This window comes from Eubalaena glacialis, chromosome 1 (assembly GCF_028564815.1).
Source record: "Eubalaena glacialis isolate mEubGla1 chromosome 1, mEubGla1.1.hap2.+ XY, whole genome shotgun sequence".
NCBI classification, from domain to species: domain Eukaryota; kingdom Metazoa; phylum Chordata; class Mammalia; order Artiodactyla; family Balaenidae; genus Eubalaena; species Eubalaena glacialis.
In genome coordinates, this window is record NC_083716.1 from 50318366 (window position 1) to 50341759 (window position 23394).

General features: G+C 38.8%; 1 protein-coding gene across 1 annotated transcript in view; it reads right to left on the reverse strand.

Moving 5' to 3' along the window:
• Positions 1–925: 925 nt before the first annotated feature.
• Positions 926–23394, reverse strand: part of SHLD2 (shieldin complex subunit 2) — a 94312-nt gene continuing 71843 nt past the window's right edge. The window contains exons 7-10 of the mRNA XM_061196609.1: positions 20969–21175; positions 7489–7717; positions 3973–4088; positions 926–1247 (exon numbers count right to left, since the gene is read on the reverse strand). Coding sequence (XP_061052592.1) covers positions 1048–1247; positions 3973–4088; positions 7489–7717; positions 20969–21175 — 752 coding nt within the window. The 3' untranslated portion in view covers positions 926–1047. The remainder of the gene's footprint in view (positions 1248–3972; positions 4089–7488; positions 7718–20968; positions 21176–23394) is intronic.

The window sequence follows — 23394 nt, forward strand, 5'->3', positions numbered from 1 at the left end:
CAGGCAGGAGCTTGATCTCCCATGACAAGAAATTGTCATATACTATATAAAAAGGTTTTGTTGGAAACTACAGACCCTTCTCCACAGAAAAAGGTACTTTTGTGTGTGTGCACTCCCATACAGTCATTTTTGTATATGGTTTTGGGGAGAATCACAAAACTCCTGAGGTTCATTTTTAGGGAAGCCAAAAAAAGCCTGAATTAGAGAAAACAATTTCAATGAACCAAAAGAATTTTTAAAAACACACCTAGTAAAATAAACTTGTTCATTTTATCATGAATTTAGTTATGTTCAAGCAATATGATTAATCTAGTAATCCTCCAAACTTCCAGGTTAAGTACCGCTCCCTATTTCCTCATTGGTGACTACCCTTCTCTACGAGCTGCTGCTACAGTCGTAATGAGAGAACCAACTGCAAAGTGTCTGCTGGCAAGTAAATTCAGTGAGGCACTCAAATCCTAGAAATGAACAATGTGACTCTCTGCCTCCCCTGATAAAGAGTTGAAACATGACCATGTTTCCTGCATTTTCAATGCCTCTTTATCGAAAGACATGCTCGTCTGGAACTTGTCTAAACATAGGCTTATTATGAACTAATCCATAGTCATGTATAGTTATAATCAAGGAAATCATGTCATGTCTATGGTTTATTAACGTAGGAGTAAGGAAAGCACTTAGAGTTTGTGACCATAGCAGAAAAGCAATTCCTGAGGAAATGCCTCAGGTCCGCGTCCTAGTACTTAGGAGAGTGCCTGGAATGGAGCAGGGACTAAATGGAGAGAGCCTTTAATCCTAATGAACTGCTGCATGTTGCCTTCATTGCTAGATCATTTTTCTAGAAGCAAAAAAGGGAAAGACCGAAAAACAAACAAAAAACCTCACAGAATTTTCTCAGGGAAAAAAAAGTTTTAATTAATACCTTTAACACAACGCTCTTTATAAAATACACTTATTTTAAAACCCCGAGCAAAAGCCCTGTCATTCATTTCAAAAGACAGATCATTTCAGTGCTCTTCCTTGAAGTGCCTGCAGTTTCTTCCTCTGGTCTTAGAGAAGGGCATGGGACCCGTGCTTCATGTCGTCAGGATAAAAATCCAGGAGGGAGAAATCCTGTTGTAGTGGGTAGCTGTTTTCATCTAACACAAAGAGGCTCTGCACCTTCAGGACACAAGGTGCCCCACTGCCCGCCAGCAAGGCATGGAGCAGGTCTGCGGCGACCAGGTCGTAGGTGACGTCTGAGGGAGGGGCTGAGGAAGAGGAAACATGAAGGGCTCTTAGCATCCCTTCCAGGGGTGTGGACATGCTCACATTGAAGGGTTCATTGTTTTCCTTGGTTTCTCAAGTCCCAAACCCACTGTAAATGTCTCTTTCTACCCCCTCTCTTTCTAGTCACAGGTTACTCTAGAATGATGAGGCACAATTCCTGCTGATCTGGAGAGAAGGCACAAGTAATGCACTGTTCAGACTGATGGTGTTTCCTATTATGGTACAGCCCCTGGCTTCTTCAAACAATCGAGGGAAGAACTGAGATTAATCTTTTCCTAAACTAAGCCTGAAACAAAAAGGGCATGTCCATATCAGAAAAGTACTCTTATATTTATCTAGTCTATAGCTCTTATCACAGTTACATATACACATATTTATTGTTTATATAACAGGACTCTAAGTTGGTTACCTAATATCAAATCTTGATAATATATACAAATACTAAGATTCTAGGTGGATATGTCATTGTATTCTGCATTTGTCCTATATGCTTCCTCTCATTTTTTGAGGACATCCAATCAAGTCATTTAGCAAGTTGCTCAACACTAGACAGACAAGGCATCACTGACTATGCTCAGACTCTACTGGTTCCCTAACCAACACCACCAGCCTTTCTTGGATTGAGTCTACAGACTCCTGGAGGGCCCATGACATATTCCTGGAGGTGTGAGAATTCTGTACAACACTTAAAATTTTTGAATTTTCACTTTGATAAGCTAAAAAAAAAAATCAAGGTTAGTGATAATTTGAATGATCTGATGAACACTTTATAACGGTGCCCACATCTTCACTTATGGATACAATTTAATTAATGCCAAGAAGGAGGACTTTAATTGTCTCAGGAATGGGCAAAACACAGGTCTATACTGTATATGAGAACGATGCTTCTCTGAGAAATAAAGACTAACTGCCACTGTGCAAAAAATGAAAAGACAAGACTGAAAATAAACAAAGAACAATGAGAAAAGGCATGAAAACAGTGGAAAGAATGAAAATTAATAAAGAAAGTGAATAAAAAAAACAGAGAGACTTCCAATTAGGATGCAGAATACTGGGAAGAGTGTGGCTCCTACCCTAACAATTATTAGAAAAAGCTGAACAAACTACAAAATCACAATCTTCTTGGACCTATAAGTGAGCCAAGGTTGTACAGCTGCCAAGAAGACTGCAGTGTAAGGAGAGACAGGACAGGAGCACGGGTTTACCTGGGGCTGAGCTCAGAAAGAAGACAGTCCACCAAACAAGCAAGAATGAAAAATGTGCTTAAAGTTTCAATGAACTGCTAAAAGCCAAGCGTAGACCAGCTTGGCTGGTCAAAGACAAGGGGGCACGTGCTCTTCTTATCTTCACCAGGTACTCACAAGGCTGGACGCAGGTCAAGACATCAGAGAAAGCTTCCAGCTATGGTGAAGGCCTGGGAAAGGGGAGAAGCTGCCAGGAGGAAAAGCACAAAACACCACTCAGGACGTCTCCCTTAAGGAACAAAAGCCTTAAACTGCTGGAGGAAGACCTCAAGTCCTACTGCCCCAAGATACAGATGGTGAGGATGAAGATGGAGGAAAGGTGAAAGGAAAATCCCTCTATCCCTGGAGGAGGGGCAGAAAACCACCCTGGATCAAGACCATTAGCGGTGCCCTGCTGCTGAGAGAGGGGCAGGACCACACAAAGATACCCACCAAAGACACAAGGCAGAGCTTGGCTGACTTGGCAGGAGGGGCAGGGTCACTAAGAAAGCACCAGATCCAAGACCCAGACACACAGAGCCTGTGTAAGACTAAGGCTGGACCAGAATCAAAGAGAATCACTCCTGCCCTTCCCTCCAGGCTGGGATGCACCAAATGACAACGAATAGAGCTTGTACAACCTGGGGAGGTACAAGAACATGAAGAGAAACTCTCTCTGAGGCCCAGGTACAGAGTGAAGGGTTAAAGCTGATTGGTGAAGCAGGAATAGTAGGGAAAACTCTCTGGAGAACCACTCCGTACCATGAGCATACATAATGCTAGATAACTGGAAGCCAGTGGTGACCGGAAGGTAACCAGAACAATAAAAAACTCAAATCCAACTCATGGTCTGACAAGATTAACTACTCTGCCCACCCCCGACCCCCAGTAAAGGTCTAGGAAAACAGGCATGCCCACTTCAGGTACAAATACTGTTTACCTGAGTCTGTATTGTTCTATATGCAATGTTCAGCATTCAAGCAAAAATGAAAGCCAGAAAAAATAATCCACTATTAACAGACAGAGCAATCAATTGAACCAGATTAACTCATCTGCTTAGAGAGTCTAAGACTAATGAGAAAAGGATGGAGTTTGAGCATCTGACAAATGGGTCATCTTCACTTTGTTGTTAGCCACTGACTAGACCTATCATCAGAGCTGAAGATCCTACATATCCGCACCACCGACACTGGACAATCTTTATATGTTTATATAGTGTCGCACATTCATTTACTTAACTATTATAAAACTAAGGTCCTGGTGTTGGACACCAGGTAGGTCCTTGTTGATTATCCATTTTATATATAGTAGTGTGTATAGTCTTGTGTTTCACTTCAGCTAAATTATCCTTCTGCTTATATACTGACAAAAAAACCCTCTTAATTTACAGTATAGTGTTCCTTCTGTTCCAGTATACTATCTACACTACTGAAATGAATGGTTTCACCAAGGACAACCTCTTGATGGCGTGTTGATATCTTACCTATAACTCTGTTGAGCCAGTCAGGAGAAATGTTGAGAAGAATCTTCTCTATCAGCTTTGATCCTACATGGACGCAAACCTTATATATTCCATCAACTATGGTCATTAAAGCTGGCCTACAAAAGAGTAAACAGCACAGGACCCTCAAAAAGATTTTCAATTAAAGAAATGTTTAAATGCAATATAATTTCAAAAATCACTGGGTTTTTATGCAGGGTTAATTTTAATTCCTAAAACAACTCTAGGATGTCCTGAAACATCCCAGAAATAAAAGAAGGGCTTTTTTTTTTTAAAAAAGAGTTTCAAGTGATAAATTAATAAATTTTATTTATTTCATTTTAAATTTTCAGATACTAATGTAAGAAGACATTATTTTACACTGCTGTGTAAATTATTTCTAGAAATAAAATAAAGATGATAATCATGTATTTCACAATCACAATTTCAAGTTATTTTTTTCCACTGGATTCTTTCTCATCAAAAACAAACTGTTTTGCATGTCAATAAACAAGGAACTAGGTAAATAGTTTTCAGTACCATAGTTTTCAGTACCAATAGTATTCAGTACCATAATATTCCATATGCAATGGAATATTATGTGACTGTTAAAATGAACGAGGAAGATTTATAAGTGCTATTAGGAGAGGAATGCCATGATACACTCTAAGGAACAAACAATATGAACAAAACGATATGGATAATATTATTCTATCTATATACTTTTAAAGACAGGGATATACCTCTTTTAAAAATAAATTATTAAAAAATAAATTGAAATCCAGATACTACTTGTGGCAATGACTGGGTCTGTGAACATCAATGGCGTCAAATAAGGAACATGGTTGTGTTCCGTAATGTAGTTGACAGCCAACCTTTTACAAACACAATGGTAGCAACCAAGTAACTTTTGGAAGAGGAAACAGAGGATTCACTGTCTTTAACAATGATGATTGGGCATTATCTTTAACTTTGCAAACTGGTCTTCCTGCTGGTACATATTGTGATGTTATTTCTGGAGATAAAATTGGTAATGATTGTACAGGAATTAAAATCTATGTTTCTGGCGATGGCAATGATAATTTTTCTATTAGTAACTCTGCTGATGATCCATTTATTGTGATTCATGCTGAATCTAAATTATAAAGCTTGAATTAAATACATATACCCAGAGGGGGGGAAAAAATAATAAACTGAGAACAGAATTTAGAAAGACTCACTAGTATAGGGGAATTTCGTGTAACAGCTAAAACATGACTACTGATTTTCCCTCTAAAAACTTACTTCCCCCTTTATCCACATGATGATTCTAGTTTCTTTCCTCTTTTACACTCTATACTCTTTCCCCAGGCTATCTCTCTTCCTCCATTCTTTGTTTCAACAAATACATACTCGATATCTTGTACCATGCAGTGTGCTAAGCACTGGGTATACACTAGTGAATAAGACAGATCTGGTGCCTTCACTCAAGGAACTTAAGAGTTTAATAGGATAGAAAGACAATAAGCTTTTCAACAATGGTGGCAAGATGATTCAATGGGGATAGAATAGTCTTTTCAACCAACTGTACTGGGACAACTGAATATCCACATGTAAAAGAATGAAGTTGGACCCCTTCCTTATACCACATACAGAAATTAACTCAAAGTAGATTATGGACCTATACATAAGAGCTAAAGCTATAAAATTCTTAGAAGAAAATATAGGAGTAAACCTCCATGATCTTGGCTTAGGAATGATACTTTTCTTAGATATGATGTTTCTTTATGTTGCTTGAAAAGCACAAGCAACAAAAAGAAAAACAGATAATAAAAAGTGTTGGCAAGGACATGGAGAAACTGCAACCCTCATACATTGCTGGTGAGACTGTAAAATTGTGCAGCAGCTTTGGAAAACAGTTTGGCAGTTCCTCAAAAGGAACAAAAAGTTACCATACAACCTAGCAACTCTACTCCTGAGTATACATCCAAGAGAAATGAAAACATGTCCACACAAAAATTTGTACATGAATGTTCGGAGCAGTATTATTTATAATAGCCAAAAAGTGGGGACAATCCAAATATCCATCAGTTGATGAATGGATAAATAAAATGTGGCATATCCATATTATGTGGCAATAAAAAAAAATGAAGTACTGATACATGCTACAATATGGATGAACCTTGAAACATGTTAAGAAAAAGTTAAGTCACAAAGGACAGCACACTGTATGATTATTTATATGAAATGTCCAAAATAAGCATATCTATAGAGCCAGAAATTCGACTAGTGGGTGCTATGAGTTGGTGGGAGGGGAGAATAAGTGACTGCTATGGGTATGGGGCTTTGGGGGAGGGGGAGATGAAAATGACCTAAAATTGGTTGTGGTAACAGTTGCACAAGCCTGTGAATATATTAAAGCCATGGAATCGTACATTTTAGATGGCTTAATTTGATGGGATGTGAATTATATCTCAGTAACGATGTTTTTTAGAAGACAGTATGCAAGTAAACGACTCCAGGTACACACACAGGGCACTCTAACAGAGAACAAAGGAGGTGACTAAGAAGGCCTCTCTGATGAAGGGCCACTGAACTAAGACACGAAGGAGCCAGCGTCGTGGAGTCAGGCAGAGAAAAGAGCATGTGAGAAAGCCCTAAGGAGGAAAAAGTCAGAGTGTCTAAAGAACTGAAAGAAGGCCGGTACAGCTGCAGCCCAGTGAGCAAGGCAAGGAGTACAGCAGATGAGACCACAGAGGCGAGTGTGATGGGAAACTCTGGAAAGGTTTTAAAGGAAGGGAGTGGTCACTCTGTCAGCTGTGGAGAATGGACTTGGGGGAGGCGAAGGGAGGGGACCACGCATCTGAATCCAATTTTCTTTTCCAGACAAGCAACTTTCAAAGTAAGAGCAAAGTTCATTTACTTATTTATAATAAACATAAATATATGTAAAGGGAAATAAGGCTTATGGACTAAGCTTCTGTAAATTTTCTTAAAGTATTCCATGATAACATGCTGAATATATTTGCATACGGTTTTTAGATATTGCAGTATTTAGAAATAGAAAAGAGAATAAAACACTGAGTGCTAGTCTGCTATCCTTAATTTCTAATATGAAGTTGGGGAAACTGAGATACAGAAAGGTTAAACACCTTACTAGCTTCCACAACTCAGAGGTTAGGTCATATAATTACTTTTAACCTTTAAATTCCAATAATATGTTAAGGTGGGGAAATGAGTTTCTTACGAGCCATTTAGAACTTGGTTAAAAAGGTAAACCAAGTAAAAGTTTTCTTCAGTATAGCTGCTTAAAGACAATAAAATCTCCCAATTACTGCTTTTTAAAAATTCCTATTATGATTACTGGGCAATTTCTGCTTTCATAAATAGCTATTTATCACTCAGGAGGAAAAATTTATTCTCTTGGATTAGCTCTAGTTAGTTCTCATTAGAAAGAGATGATATATGTAATTTTTTGGTCACTTCCAGTCCTATAATATTAAACATTTTCCATCCCGCTGGCTTGCTTAGTTGCCTTACCTATAGTATTTTTTCTTCATGGTAAATGGCAAGCAGCTAAAACATTGTTTGTAGATCTTGTTCTCATCTGTTTCTAGTTCCAATCCACATTTTGCACAGCCAGTATATATAATATTGGGAAGAGAAGAAAAAATAATCTTCAGAGAACTGTGAGCATTTAGAGTTATCTTCAGAGATGCTGTAACGGGAAACACTAGCTCTAAAATCTGGGCTTTGATTAGAATCACTCCTGTAAAAGACAAACAGAAAGAAATATCACAAATTAGGAGGCCAAAACCATAACTTTAATTTACAAACATGGTTAACTATACAGTTGATTCACAGTTACTTATAGTAAAGGATACACCGAGGTCTTGTTCTTGGTCTTCTCTACTCTTTTCCTAGACAGTCTCACTCACGTAGGACTTCCGTATTTACTCTAGAGTGTAAGGGGTGATCTGCCTGCAACTTAAAGATTTATTTGGCTAATTTGGCTGAAAAGGTGGATGTTTTCTTCCTCCCTGTCCTCTGGAATCATGAAAAATCAGTTTAATCTTTTTTAGGAGAAATCCCTTTAAACACTTGAAACTAACTAACATGCCATCTCTTCTTCCTTTTTAATTAATCATCATCAGAAGTCAAATAGGAGGTCAGTAATTCTTCTATTCTCTACTTTGCCCAAAAATAATACACCACTAGCTTACCATCTTTTTAAACTTTTTTTCAATTTCCCACCCATCATCATCCACACTCTGGGTGTTGGTTACACAGCCACGTGAGCCCTGAGGGTCCTCATGTACTAAATGTTTTCTGTGTGACTCACCAGGCACCTCAAGCATGTTCATTCACTACTCACTGGCTCATGCACTCACCCATTCAACAAATACTGAGTATCTCTTATCTGCCAGACATTCTTTTTTTCTAATTTATCTTTGCCTTACTGTATACTAGTGAGATTGATGAGTTTATCTGAGCAACCTTCTCTTTTCCTCTCCATGTTCAGTTTAAAGCCTTTTTTAAGGCTTTGAATTTGCTCCTCTTCATCCTTTTAGCACACTCCGGGTCAAGAACTCATCAATCAGTGTCCTGTTCCCTTTCCTGGTAATCTCTGCAGGGGTCTCATTAATGGCGACTTTCCTATTCCTAAGCCCTTCAGTTTGCTTCAGTCTTTTAGTGCCTGAAGGTCGTTTCATCATCTCTTCCAATCATGTCATATATCTCTACACAAATTACAAGGGTGTGTAGCGGTCAGCGTACCTAATAAACTATAGCAGACTCTTCATCACGCCTTTCCATAGACATGATGAATCACTAAGAAATTATTTAATGAAATAACTCAGTAATTTTATTTTTATTAAAGCATAGCTCACCTATGTTTTTTGTTTTTTTAATATTTATTTATATATTTATGTGGCTGCGTTGGGTCTTAGTTGCGGCACGCGGGATCTTCGTTGTGGCATGCAGGGTCTTTCGTTGCGGTGCATGGGCTCTTCGTTGCAGCACGTGGGCTTCTCTCTAGTTGTGGCGTGCAGGATCCAGAGTGTGCAGGCTCAGTACTTGCGGCGCGTGGGCTTAGTTGCCCCACGGCATGTGGGATCTTAGTTCCCTGACCAGGGATCGAACCCTCGTCCTCTGCATTGGAAGGCGGATTCTTAATCACTGGACCACCAGGGAAGTCCCAATAATTTTAGAAGAATGTTAATATAATTGCTAACATTTTGTAAATTTACACAACTCTTGAATTAAAAGTTCATGATGAATGTGGATACCGCTTTCAAGGGGTTCACGGCCTGCTGGGCACTGATATTCTGCTGATGGCAGGATACTTCCTTCCTTCCTCCCCTCCTCCCTTCCCTCCTTCCTCCCCTCCTCCCTTCCTTCCTTTCTTTTTTTTTTTATTTTTGGCTGCACCACGCAGCTTGAGGGATCTTAGTTCCCGACCAGGAATTGAACCCAGGCCACTGCAGTGAAAGCGTGGTCCTAACCACTGGACCGCCAGAGAATTCCCAGAATCTTCATTTCTTTACAAGGAGGCAGGCACAGCCTCAACCCCTCTGGCTTTTACTAAGGAAGCAGACCCTCTTGGGAAATTCCCCCTGTTAATCTCCCTTTCTTCTGCCTTTTATTTAACTATGAAATAGGTTAGAAAAACATTGCTTGTATTTCCACATGCTCTCCCCATGTCTGTCTTAAAAACACATAAACAATGATAAAAACTATGAATTCCACCCTCATAGCTAAACATCAAGAGACTGAAAATAGCTAAAAGGGCCTCTATGAACACAGGATACTGTTACCAAACACAAGTTCGGGTGCCCAGTGCATACTGAGGCTAAACAACCTGAAATGTTAGAGTTTGGAGCAGAGAAAGGTTTACTGCAGGGCCAAGCAAGGAGAATGAGCAGCTCACGCTCAAAAAATCCAAACTCCCTGATGGTTTTCAGGGAGAAGTGTTTTTGTTTTTGTTTTTATTGAAGTATAGTTGATTTACAGTGTGCCAATCTCTGCTCTACAGCCTCTACAGGCTTCCCTGGTGGCACAGTGGTTAAGAATCCGCCTGCCAATGCAGGGGACATGGGTTCGAGCCCTGGGCCGGGAAGATCCCACATGCCGCGGAGCAACTAAGTCTGTGCGCCACAACTACTGAGCCTGTGCTCTAGATCCCAGGAGCCACAACTACCGAAGCCCATGCGCCTAGAGCCCATGCTCCGCAACAAGAAGCCATGATGATGAGAAGCCCGCGCACCGCAACGAAGAGTAGCCCCTGCTCGCTGCAACTAGAGAAAGCCCACGCGCAGCAACGCAGACCCAGTGCAGCCAAAAATAAATAAATAAAATAAATTTATTAAAAAAAAAAAAATGTGTACCTGGAGTCGTTTACTTGCATACTGTCTTTTCCATATGGTTTATCACAGGATATTAAATATAGTTACCTATGCTATGCGTTAGGAACTTGTTTAGGGAGAAGTTTTGCTGCGCAAAATTTGGGATAAGGGCTGCAGGGTGTGACTTTCTTCTGATTGGTTAACGGTGAGGTAACAGGGCGGTGTTCCAGGATTGTCAATCATCAGACTTCTGATTTCAACCAGTCTGGGGTCTCAGCATGTAGTTAACCATCTTCCACCAGTGTGGGGGCCTTAGTTCCTGCAGAAGAACTCAAAAATTCTGTTATGTATATTACTTGAGCAGGAACCAGGATCCTGCTTTAATAGTTGCACTATGATTTCTTGACTGCTCCTTCTTTGTTTCTGCATTCCCTTACTTCCCTGGTTAGTCACTGTTGGAATCTACTCTTTGGTATTCAGGGAAGTCTAGGAGGCTGAAGCCTTTATCCTGCAAATAAGAAACTGGGGACACAGAAAGTTTTTTGTACCTGGGAAGGCCCCGCAGGGTCCTGCTCAGTTTCACAACCAGGGACTGACTATAACAGCACGAAGTTTTTGCATGGTTTCCCACTGGGGAGTACATCGCCAGGGTTTGCAAGAATAGTCCCAATTCCCAGCCTCATCCCCCAAATTGGTGAGTTTATATACTTAGTACCATTAATCATCAAAACTGTAGCCACCTAATTTGTTGTTGTCCATAATATTGTTTATTTTTATTTTAAAATCTAATTCTAGGTCTCCAATCCCAGCAAGTAGCTGTTTTATGTGAAAGGCAGATAACAGAGTAGACTTCTCTGTGACACCAAATTAAATGTAGCCCCTCTACTGCCTATGGCATTCTTCTTGCAGTGACCAGCTCCACAAGCCTGTGGGGCTTTGGGGGTGGGGGGCGGGGACAGGAAGGACATATAAATATGAAACTGGGTTAGAAATTTACATGGCACTACAACACTACCCAAGATTTCACCAACTAGTATAAATCTAGAGTTTCTATAGCCACTTACTTCCATTTTTGAAAGTTGTATCAAAATTTTGTTTGATATAAAAATTTGTAAATTTTCTATCATCTGTGTTTATTTTCCAGAAGTACTATTAATTTAACTTAACTGTTAGTATTGAAACAGAGCAGGACCCTGTGGGGCTCTCCCAGGTACAAATCCTTTCTGTGTCCTCATTTCTTGTTTGTAGGAAATAGGCTTCATTCAGCCTCCTTGATCTTCCCTGAGTTCCGAAGAGCAGATTCAAACAGTTGCTAATCAACGAAGGGAGGAGATGCAGAGACAAGGGAGGAGAAGTCAAGAAACAATAGTACAGCAGTGGGGCAGGGTCCTGGTTCCTTCTCATGGAATATACATAACCGTATCTTTGAGCTCTTCTGCAGGAACTAAGGCCCCAACCCAAGTGGAGGATGGTAACTTCAGGCTGAGCACACAGATTCCTAGAGCACCACCCTGCATCTCTCACCCCAAATACTGCCCATAAGACTTCTCCCTGAAAACCACCAGGGAGTTGGGATTTTTTGAACATGAGCTGCCCATTCTCCTTGCTTGGCCCTGCAATAAACCTTTCTCTGCTCCAAACTCTGACATTTTGGTTTGTTTGGCCTCACTGTGCATCCAGCACACGAACTTGCGTTTGGTCACAGTATCAATAAATGTTTCCATGTAGAAGTGGGTATATGGAGTTCTTCTCTGAGAATAAATCTCTGTATTCAATTAAAAGGTGGATATTTTGAGAGGTGTTGTTGTTTTTGTTTTCTACTTGCATTCTCCTTAGCTTAGTTTTATAATGTAATAATGCTAACCTATAATCACATCTTAGAAAATATTCAAACACACATACCTGAATTAACACAACTTGTAAAATTTTAACCTGGCATTTGGCCAAGGTAGAGTAAGCGACTGGATTTATGCTCCTACCTTGTGATATAACAAAAAGTAAATATTCGGTCTTTGTCCTTAGTTCCTAGCACACAGCTCCAAAAACTCTTGGAAATCTCCCAGAGTGATAAGAGTATCTTTCTTTGCTAATGAGATGACTGGTGACTGGGGTCCATAGGTAGCTTCAGGATGGGGGCTGGTCACCAAAAGAACCAAGGCAGATTAGATGGTTAGAACTTTCAGCCCTACCCACTGACCTCTGCAGAGGGGAAAGGGGCTGGAGATTGAGCTAATCACCAATGGGCAATGATTTCATCAATAACGCCTACAGATGAGACCTTGATTAAAAACCTTAAACAGGGTTCAAGGAGCCTCTGGACTGATGAACACATTGAGATGCTGGGAGGTTGGTGCACCTGGAGAGGGCATGGACGCTCCACGCCCCTTCCCCCATACCTTGCCCTATGTATCTCTTCCATTTGGCTGTTCCTGAGTTGTATCCTTTATAATAAACTGGTATGTAAATAAAGAGAGTTCCTGAGTTCTGTGAGCAGTTCTAGCAAATTACTGAGCCTGAAAGTGGGGAGGGCTGTGGGAACTCCCAACTTTGTAGCCAAGTCAGACAGAAGGGTACCCGGGGTACCTAATACTTGAGACTGGCATCTGAAGTGAGGACAGGCCTGTGGGACTGAGCTCTTAAACCTGTGGAGTCTGATACTAACTCCAAGCAGGTAGCATCAATATTGAACTGTAGGGCACCGAGTTGGTGTTCAGAGTTAGAGAAATGGCTATTGGTGTGAAAAAAACAAAAACAAAAAAACAAACAAAAAAACCCCATATATTTGATGTCAGAAGTGTTGTGTATAAAAATAGTTCAGACACTTGAAACAACTAAAAACCAAACAAAATGTATGACACAACAATTCTCAAGACATCAGATATCAGACAACAAAGGACAGTGATCCCTAACAGATGAGAAGCAAAAGATGTAAGCCTGGTGACTGCCCCAGCTTACAAAGAGAGTTTCCTGGCTGTGGTGAAGGAAAGGGTACCCAGGCAGAGACTGGTGGTTTCCCTGAGTTGAGAGGAGACAGAGCTTTGAGTCTGGAAGGCTCGTATGGCTAGAGTTCTCAGGGCAGAGCACTAGATAGATGAGAGCTGCAAAGAGAGAGAACTCTGGAGAAGTGCAGAGGGAGAACTCTGGAGAAATGCAGAGGGTCCACCCCTTGGAGAATTCAACTGAGTATTGACCAATATATGTGACCAGAGGCCAAGGAAAGAACCATGGAAAAGGATTACTGGGAACAATCACTGAAGCTTGCACAGAGCTGGGAGTAGTGTATTTTCCCACCAGCTAGAGTGGAAAATCTTGTAATCCATAGTGCACTGGATAGAGAACTTAGAAGCTGTACTTGGAGGAAAATTTATGGCACTAAACTCCTACATTGGAAAAAAAAAAAGTCTCATCTCAACGACCTCAATTTCCACCTTAAGAAAGGTAAAAAAGTGAAACCCAAGAAAGCAGAAGAAAGAAAAAATAAAGATCAGACAAGAAATCAATGGAATAGAAAATAGAAAAACAGAGAAAAATTAATGAATATAAAAGGTAGTTATTTGAGAAGATTAATAAAATTGGTAAAACTCTAGCGAAAATGATCAGTAAAAAAAAAAGAGAGAGAACACAAATTAGCAATATCAGGTAATACTGTTACGAGTCCAAGCTTGCTCTGTTCACCACCAGACAGGCCAATGAATCGGAGACCAGGAGTTGAGGCAAGGAATACGACTTTATTTGGAAAGCCGGCAGACCGAGAAGATGGCAGAATAGTGTCTCTGAAAAACCATCTTTTCTGGGTCTGGATGCCAGTTTCTTTTATACAATCAGAGAGGGAGAGGCGGTGAGGAAGTAAAGTAAAGGGGCCATCAGTCTTGCAAAACATCTCCTGGAATGACCAAGCCTTGGTGAGGGGATGTGTTAGTTTCTTCTTTCTTGCAGCCATTCACAGGTGGGCAGGGTTCCCTGAGGCAGGCCATTATGTATGATTATAATAACAAAAGCAACGAAAAGCAAAGGTTAAAGTCAAACAGGTCCAACGTTGAGTCCGATTTACCTCTTCCCTGTTACAAATATTACTATAGATTCTACATATATCAAAAAGGATAATAAGAGAATATTATAACTTTATGCCAATAAATTGTTGTTGCTGTTGTTGTGCCAACAACCTAGATGAAATGAACAGATTTCTTGAAAGATACAAACTACCAAAGCTCACTCAAGAAGAAACAGATAACCAGAATAGCCCTATATCTATTAAGTAAATTTAATTTGTAGTTAAACCTTCCAATAAAGAAAACTTCAGGCCCAGATGGCTTCCCTGAGTTCTACCAAACACGTACAGAAGAAATCAATCTAATTCTAAACAAACTCTTCCAGAAAACTGAAGAGGAAAAACTACATACCAACTCATTCTAAGGGCATTGCTCTAACACCAAAACCGGAAAAAGATATGTAACAGGGAAGAGCTAAATGGGACTCCATGTTGGATCTGTTTCTTTGACTTTAACCTTTGCTTTCCGTTGCTTTTGTTATTATAATCATATATAATGGCCTACCTCAGGGAACCCTGCCCACCTGTGAATGGCTGCAAGAAAGAAGAAATTAACACATCCTCTCACTGAGGCTGGCCATTCCAGGGATGTTTTGCAAGACTGATGGACCTTTTTACTTTACTTCCTCGCCACCTCTCCCTCTCTATTTTGCCTTTTTACTTTACTTCCCTCTCTGACTCTATAAAAGAAACTGGCATCCAGACCCCGATAAGATATGGTCTTTTGGGGACCCTAGTCCGCCATCTTCTTGGTCTGCTGGCTTTCCAAATAAAGTCATATTCCTTGCCTCAACACCTCATCTCCCAATTTACTGGCCTGTCACATGGTGAGCAAAGTGAGCTTGGACTCAGTAACAGTTACTACAAGAAAAGAAAACTGCAGACAACACAGACATAAAAATTCTTATTAACAGATGTTAGTGGGAATTCCCTGGCGGTCCAGCGGTTAGGTCTCCGTGCTTCCACTGCCAAGGGCCCAGGTTCTATCCCTGGTCAGGGAACTAAGATCTCACAAGCCGTGCATGGCGTGGCCAAAAAAACAAAAAACCCAGAAATGCAAAGTTGGTTTAATATGCAAAAATCAATCAATGTCATTAATTATATTAAAAGATTGGAAAAAAACTATGATCATCTCAATCGATGGCGAAAAAAGCATTTGAAAAATTTTAACATCCATTTCTGATTTAAAAAAAATTTTTTTTCAGGACTTCCCTGGTGGCACAGTGGTTAAGAATCCTCCTGCCAATGCAGGGGACACGAGTTCAAGCCCTGGTCCGAGAAGATCCCACATGCCGCGTACACCACAACTACTGAGCCCACGTGCCACAACTACTGAAGCCCGTGTGCCTAGAGTCCGTGCTCTGCAACAAGAGAAGCCACCGCAATGAGAAGCCCGTGCACTGCAACGAAGAGTAGCCCCTGCTCGCCACGACTAGAGAAAGCCTGCACACAGCAACAAAGACCCAACACAGCCAAAAATAAATAAATTTTAAAAAAAAATTAAAAAACAATTTTTTTTCAGAAAACTAGGAATAAAAGGGAACTTCATCAACCTGATAAAGGCATCTATGAAAAACATACAGCCAATATCATACTTAATAATGAAAGAATAAATGCTTTCTCCCTAAGATCAGAAACAAGGTAAAAATGCTTGCTCTTACAACTTTTTTTCAATATTGTATTAGAGGAGCTATCAAGTGTAACGAGGAAAGAAAAATAAATAAAAGGCATCCAGACTGGACAGAAAGAAGTGAAACTGTCTTAACACAAGTAAAATGACCATCTATGTAGAAAATCCAAATCCACCAAAGAGTTGCTATTGAGTTTAGTGGGTGTAGCAAAGTTACAAAATACAAGGTCAATATACGAAAATCAACTGTATTTCTACATATTACCAATAAAGAATTAAAACTGAAATTCTTAAAAATACCATTTATAATAGCATAAAAATAGAAACTAGGGGTATGTCTGACAAACAATGTGAAAGTCCTATACTCTGAAAACTACAAAACACAGCTAAGGAATTAAAGAAGATCTAAACAAATGGAGAGATACATCTTGTTCATGGATTGGCAAACTCAGTGTTAAGATGCTTCAGTTCTTCCCCAAATTGATCTATAGCTTCAACACAATCCCAATCAAAATCCCAGTAGGCTTTTTTTGTAGAAATTGACAAACTGATTCTAAAATCCACATGGAAATGCAAAGGTTATAGAACAGCCAAAACAACTTTGAAAAGAACAAAGTTGGAAGGCTAACAATATTTGACTTCAAGACTTATCAGTATAAAACTTCAGTAATCAAAATAATGTGCTATTGGTGGAAAGATAGACAAATAGATCAATAAAACAGAAGAAAGTCCAGAAATAGAACATACATGAGGACAACTGATTTTGACAAAGGTGCAAAGGCAATTCAATGGAATAATCTTTTCAACAACTAGTGCTTGAACAACTGGATAGTCATACAGCAAAAAACAAACAAAAAAAACCCAACTTCAAGCCATACCTCACGTTATATACAAAATTAACTCAAAATAGATCATAAACCCAAATTTAAAACCTAAAACTCTAAAACTTTTAGAATAACATGTAGGAGATAAATTTTTGTGACATTGGGTTAGGCAAAGATTTCCTAGAAATGACACCAAAAGCACAATTCATACAAGAATAAATGGATAAACTGGACTTCATTAAAATTTAAAACTTGTGCTCTTCAAAAGACCTGGGTAAAATAATGAAAAGACAAGTAAAAGACTACAACAAAGGCAAGCAAAAGACAAGCAACATTTTTGCAAAGCTTATAGTTGATAAAGAATTTTTACCCAGGGAGTTCCCTGGTGGCCTAGTGGTTAGGATTCTAGGCTTTCACTGCCGTGACCCAGGTTCAGTCCCTGGTCTGGGAACTGAGATCCTGCAAACTGCACAGCACAGCCAAAAAAAAAAAAGAAAAAAAAAGAAAGAAAAATAATTTTTACCCAGAACATAAAGAACTCTCAAAATTCAATAAAACAATCAAGTCAATTTTTTTAGGTAGGCAAAAGATTTCAATCGACACTTCATCAAAGAAGATATATAGTTGGCAATAAAGTACATAAAAGATGTTCAACACCATCAGTCAATAAGGAAATGCAAATTAAAACCACAATGACCCATTACTACACACCTATTAGAATGAACAAAATTAAAAAGAATGTCCATACCAAGTGTTGAGGTAGGTGTGGAAAAAACAGAACACTCATACACTGCTGGTGGAAATGTAAAATGGTACAATTACTTTGGAAAACAGTTAGGCAGTTTCTTTATTTTTATTTTTTGGCAGTTTCTTTAAAATTTAAACATATGCCTACCATATAATCCAGCTATTGACTCAGTTCCTAGGTATTTACTCATGAAAAAAGAAAGACTATGTAATGCCTTATATTTGAATGTTTATAGAAGCTTTATTTATAATAGCCAAGAACTGGAAACAATCCAGATGTCCATCCACAGCTGAACAGATAAACAAATCACAGTATATTCATATAATATGTACTACTGATACACACAACCACATAGATACATCTCAAAGAATTTGCTAAGTTAAAGACGCCAAACAAAACAATGTACGTACTGCATGAGTCCATGTATATAAAACCATAGAGAATTCAAAGTAATCTCTACTGACAGAAAGCAGATTGATTGCCTGGAAGAATCGGGGGCAGGGATGAGGAGTCAGAAGAGATTACAGAGAGACAGCTGACGGTTTCATGACTGTGGTGACGGTTGCACGGGTTTCATGTCAAAACTCACCAATGTGAATGTGCATGCTTTAAAAAAGGGTAATTTCCTGTGTGAAAATTACATCCCAAAAACCCTGTTAGGGTTTCCCTGGTGGCGCAGTGGCTGAGAATCTGCCTGCCGATGCAGGGGACACGGGTTCGAGCCCTGGTCTGGGAAGATCCCACATGCCGCGGAGCAACTAGGCCCGTGAGCCACAACTACTGAGCCTGCGCATCTGGAGCCTGTGCTCCGCAGCAAGAGAGGCCACGATAGTGAGAGGCCCGTGCACCGCGATGAAGAGTGGCCCCCGCTCGCCACAACTAGAGAAAGCCCTCGCACAGAAACGAAGACCCAACACAGCCAAAAGTAAATAAATAAATAAATAAAAAGTTAAGAATGGTTATTCCAATTTAAAAAAAAAAAAAATTTTTTTTTTTAAGCTGACACTCTGAATCACATTTGAAAAGCACTAACTCTGGACTTTCCTGGTGACACAGTGGTTCCTGCCTGCCAATGCAGGGGACACGGGTTCAAGCCCTGGTCCGGGAAGATTCCACATGCCACGGACCAACTAAGCACATGTGCCACAACTACTGAGCCTGCGCTCTAGAGCCTGTGAGCCACAACTACTGAAGCCCACGCTTCACAAGAGAAGCCACCACAATGAGAAGACCGCTCATCGCAACAAAGAGTAGACCCCGCTCTCCGCAACTAGAGAAAAGCCCACGCACAGCGACGAAGACCCAATGCAGCCAAAAAATAAATAATTAATTAATTTTTTTTAAAAAAAGAAAACCACTAACTCTGAAGTATCCTATTAACTGCATATGACACAACTCATATTTCTGTGGATGAACCAAAAGTGGGCATAGCATGCTAGTAAAAAAGCCCAAGAAATATAGTTGAGAATCTTAGCATGTGATCTCTTAGGAGCTTCAGCTTATTTTATTTGGGACCAGATTCTTTTCACTAGAAAAACTGTTAAAATAATCTTAGTCCACTTAAAACACATTTAGCATTTAACAAAATCTAAAACCATCTATAAGAATTCAGAAAATTATTTATGCAGACTGGAGAATAAAGTTAAAATTCAGTATCAAGATCCAAAGTTCCTGAGTTATTCTCAATAACTCAACCTATAAAAGCACCAAATATAGTAATCTTACACAAATTCTGAGGAAAATTTTTGACCAAATTTTTCTTCTTCATTAAAAAACTTAAATTATCTAACAATAAACCTGCAGAAACATCTCATTTTTTTCAACCCTTACTTGCCCTCTGAATACATTTGCTATGGACTTCCCTGGTGGCGCCGTGGTTGGGAATCCGCCTGCCAGTGCAAGGGACACGGGTTCAAGCCCTGGTCTGGTAAGATCCCACATGCTGTGGAACAACTGGGCCCGTGCGCCCTAACTACTGAGCCTGCACTTTACAGCCCGCAAGCCACGAATGCTAAGCCCATGCGCCACAACTACTGAAGCCCGCGCACCTAGAGCCCATGTTCCGCAACAAGAGAAGCCACAGCAATGAGAAGCCCGCACACCGCATCGAAGAGTAACCCCCGCTTGCCTTGACAACAGAAAAGCCCGCACGCAGCAACGAAGACCCAACGCAGCCAAAAATAAATAAATAAATAAATATTTAAAAATAAATACATACATTTGCTATAGTAGCCGCTGGAAAACTTTCTATTAGTTTCCAAAACTGATAATCACTGACATTTACTCATTACTGGCATTTAGCAACCTTAACTATAGCTTTAAATGCTGTTTAATTTGTTATACCTTCAACCAGGAGTTAGCATCTTTTTAGCATCATTTCTGTAGTTAGGAATGCAATTTAGTGAAAAGTATTTCCCACTAAAATTGTAGCAGTTTATCTAGTTATTTTCACTATTTTACTCTCTCTTCATTCCAAAGTGTATAGCATTTTGAACCTAAAACATACTCCTTTTACTACTGCACTCAAAATAAATTAATTATATTTAGTTCATGGAAATTGTGTGAGTGTGTGTATAAAATTCATCAGGCATTCTTCCATGTAGTATGCTTCTGAGAATGAAATTTATACACACACTCACACTCAAACACACATATTTGAGTTCAGGAAGTATGTTATTTCATTATACAAAGCAGTAAGTAAATTCCGTAAATTCTGTATCAATGTTAACTTTTAACACTCATGTATAGATGACAGCTTAGTAACTTGATAAAATGTTTATCTCAACAGTGATTCTGGCTACAGTCATTTTTCTAATTCTGGCTTATTAAATGATAAGCTGCTTTTAACTACATGCAAAAAATATTTTTAGGTAATCCCTAATAATTACAAATTAACCTCAAAGGATTGTAGGCAAAATGTTAGGCAGATGTCAGTATCTGTTCAGCTACTTACAGAGATCTATATTTCACTTTTATATTCAATTACACATTTTCCCCACAAATGGCAGCTTCTTTGCTTATATTAAAACTAGCGGACTTCCCTGGTGACGCAGTGGTTAAGAATCCTCCTGCCATTGCAGGGGACATGGGTTCAAGCCCTGGTCCAGGAGGATCCCACATGCTGCGGAGCAACTAAGCCCATGCGCCACAACTACTGCGCCTGCGCTCCAGAGCCCACGAGCCACAACTACTGAGCCCGTGTGCCACAATTACTGAATCTCGCGTGCCTAGAGCCCGTGCTCCACAACAAGAGAAGCCACCGCAATGAGAAGCCCGAGCACCACAACGAAGAGCAGCCCCCGCTCGCCGCAACTAGAGAAAGCCCGAGCGCAGCAATGAATACCCAACACAGCCAAAAATTAATAAATAAATAAATTTATTAAAAAAAAAAAAACTAGCAATGTCTTATATAAATAAAGGTCTTACCTGAACGCTTATCCTCTAGGTGTGTCGCTAAATCTGACATCTTCACAAAGGAGGGTGTGTTTTTTTGAAATTTTGCTTTAAATGTAATTGCCCTTATATCATCATCAAACAGGCACTCACAAGATGACCATGGTGTCGTATGCAATTCTAGGTTCTCTAGGATGCAATTGCGCTGAACAAAAAGATATTTAAATTCCCAAATATAATCTTAAACAAAACAAAAACAAAAAGTTACCAAAAAGGAAATTATCTAGGCTCAAAATCAGATTAAATAGATTGACCTGATTAAATCAGTTAAATACAACTTTCATCACATTAAGGAATTTGGATATAAAGAGGCAAAATATGAATGTTGTATAAAGGCAATAAGATAAGAATGCTAGAGATAATTTTAACAAAAATTTTTCTAAAGATTACTTGGTCTCCTAAACAGTCATAATTTATCATAACCAACTGCTTTTCAAAGTAGCAAACTCGCATTTTGATATCTGCAGAAAAGATTTTTTAAAATAATGGCATAGAAATGGACGTCTGCCATAATCAATATTACTCATTGATTTTTCAACACCTTAGTTTTCTTTTATATTTATTCATTTATTTATTTATTTATTTAGTTGCGCTGGGTCTTAGTTGAGGCAGGTGGGCTTCCTTAGTTGTGGCTCTCGGGCTCCTTAGTTGTGGCATATGGGCTCCTTAGTTGCAGCTTGAGAGCTCTTTAGTTGTGGCATACGAACTGTTAGTTGCGGCATGCATGTGGGATCTAGTTCCCTGACCAGGGATAGAACCTGGGCCCACTGCATTGGGAGTGCAGAGTCTTAACCACTGTGCCACCAGGGAAGTCCCCTTAGTTTTCTTATTTAGCTAATTTTTCCACAACAAAAATAAAAGCATTTAGACTCAGTTGCTCCTATTTTTAATTCCCTTAGTAATAATTCTGAACCACAGTAGCACAGACCTTCTTGCCAAATAATCAGACTATATATTAATAGATTCAACTTTAAAACTATATCAAAACAAAAAGAGGTCTCTTAGCACTAAGTTTTCTAATGACAGTTGTCTTTTTAGTTTCCCACATAGTTCAGGCCATAAATCTAATTCACACACCCTACCAGCTTCCTCGTTTTCTTTCATTGGACAGCTTTTTTTTTGTGGACAGTCTTAAAACAAGTCAATACATCTGTATAGACAGAGCATCATTAGAAAGAACTAAAGCATATATATCCCAAGCTGTTGCTTAAAACCAATCACTATTTTAAAATAGCTTTCTTGCCTTATTATAAAATACATGCTTAGAAATCACAGATAAGCAAAGAAATAAATGGCAGCTATAATCAACACCTCAAAATAAACAGTTAATATTTTAGTGGCCATCTAGTTGTTCTCAATTTGTTTGATTTTTACTTATGTCAAATATATTTTTACATGTCATTAAGTATTATTCTACATTATTTTAAAATACTGCGTAATATGTCATTGCACAGATATACCAAAATCTTAAAAATTATTAGAGTAATCCTCTCTTCTGGGGCATGTTTCTTATTTTTCACTATTATAAATAGTACTGTGATAAAATATTTTTAGCTACATCTTTATGCACAACCATGATAAATTCCTATTAATTGTAATTGTTAGGCCAAAGGTATTCCAAATTTTAAGGCTTTCATATGCATTGTCAATTGTCCTCAAGAAAGGTTTTACCCCTGAAACTAATACACTGTAAGTCAATTATACTTCAGTTAGAAAAACAGAAAAGAAAAAGAAAGGTTTGCCAATTTACATCTTCAGTAGTTTAGGAGAGTGGCTATTTCCACATACCTTCTCTATTGATTTCTTAGGAGAAAAATCAGCTATGATTATTATTTTATTTGTCTGTCTTCCATTACTAGTAAGAGTAACTTTTTTCATACATTTATTGGCCACTTTAATTTCCTCTTTGGGTACTTGCCTGTTCATATCTATTGCCCATTTATTCTTACAAGTATTTGTCTTTTGCATATGGCATTACTTTCTGACAAAATGCAATTTTTTTCTGGTTTTTCACTTGCATTTTAATTTTGTATATAGTGATTTTTAGTTGATTTTTAATGCAGTTTTTTGTTGCTATATTTTATTTAACCTACTAGTCTTTGGGTTCCAAATAAGTTCACTTATATTTTCTTCTAGTACTCATTGTTCCTTTTTTAAAATATTTGAATTTCTAATGCACCTGGAATTTATTTTGGCACAAATATAAAGTATAAGTTTAATTCTTATTTTTTTCTCAAATTGTTAGCTAGATATTCCAAATATTATCTACTTTTTAAAGGAAAAAAATTTGCTTTAATTTTTAAATTATAAAATAAAATATACTTTTTGTAAAATATTTAGACAGTAAAAGAAAAGTAATAGGTAAGATAAGATTGCCCATGTTTCAATAAAATGGATAA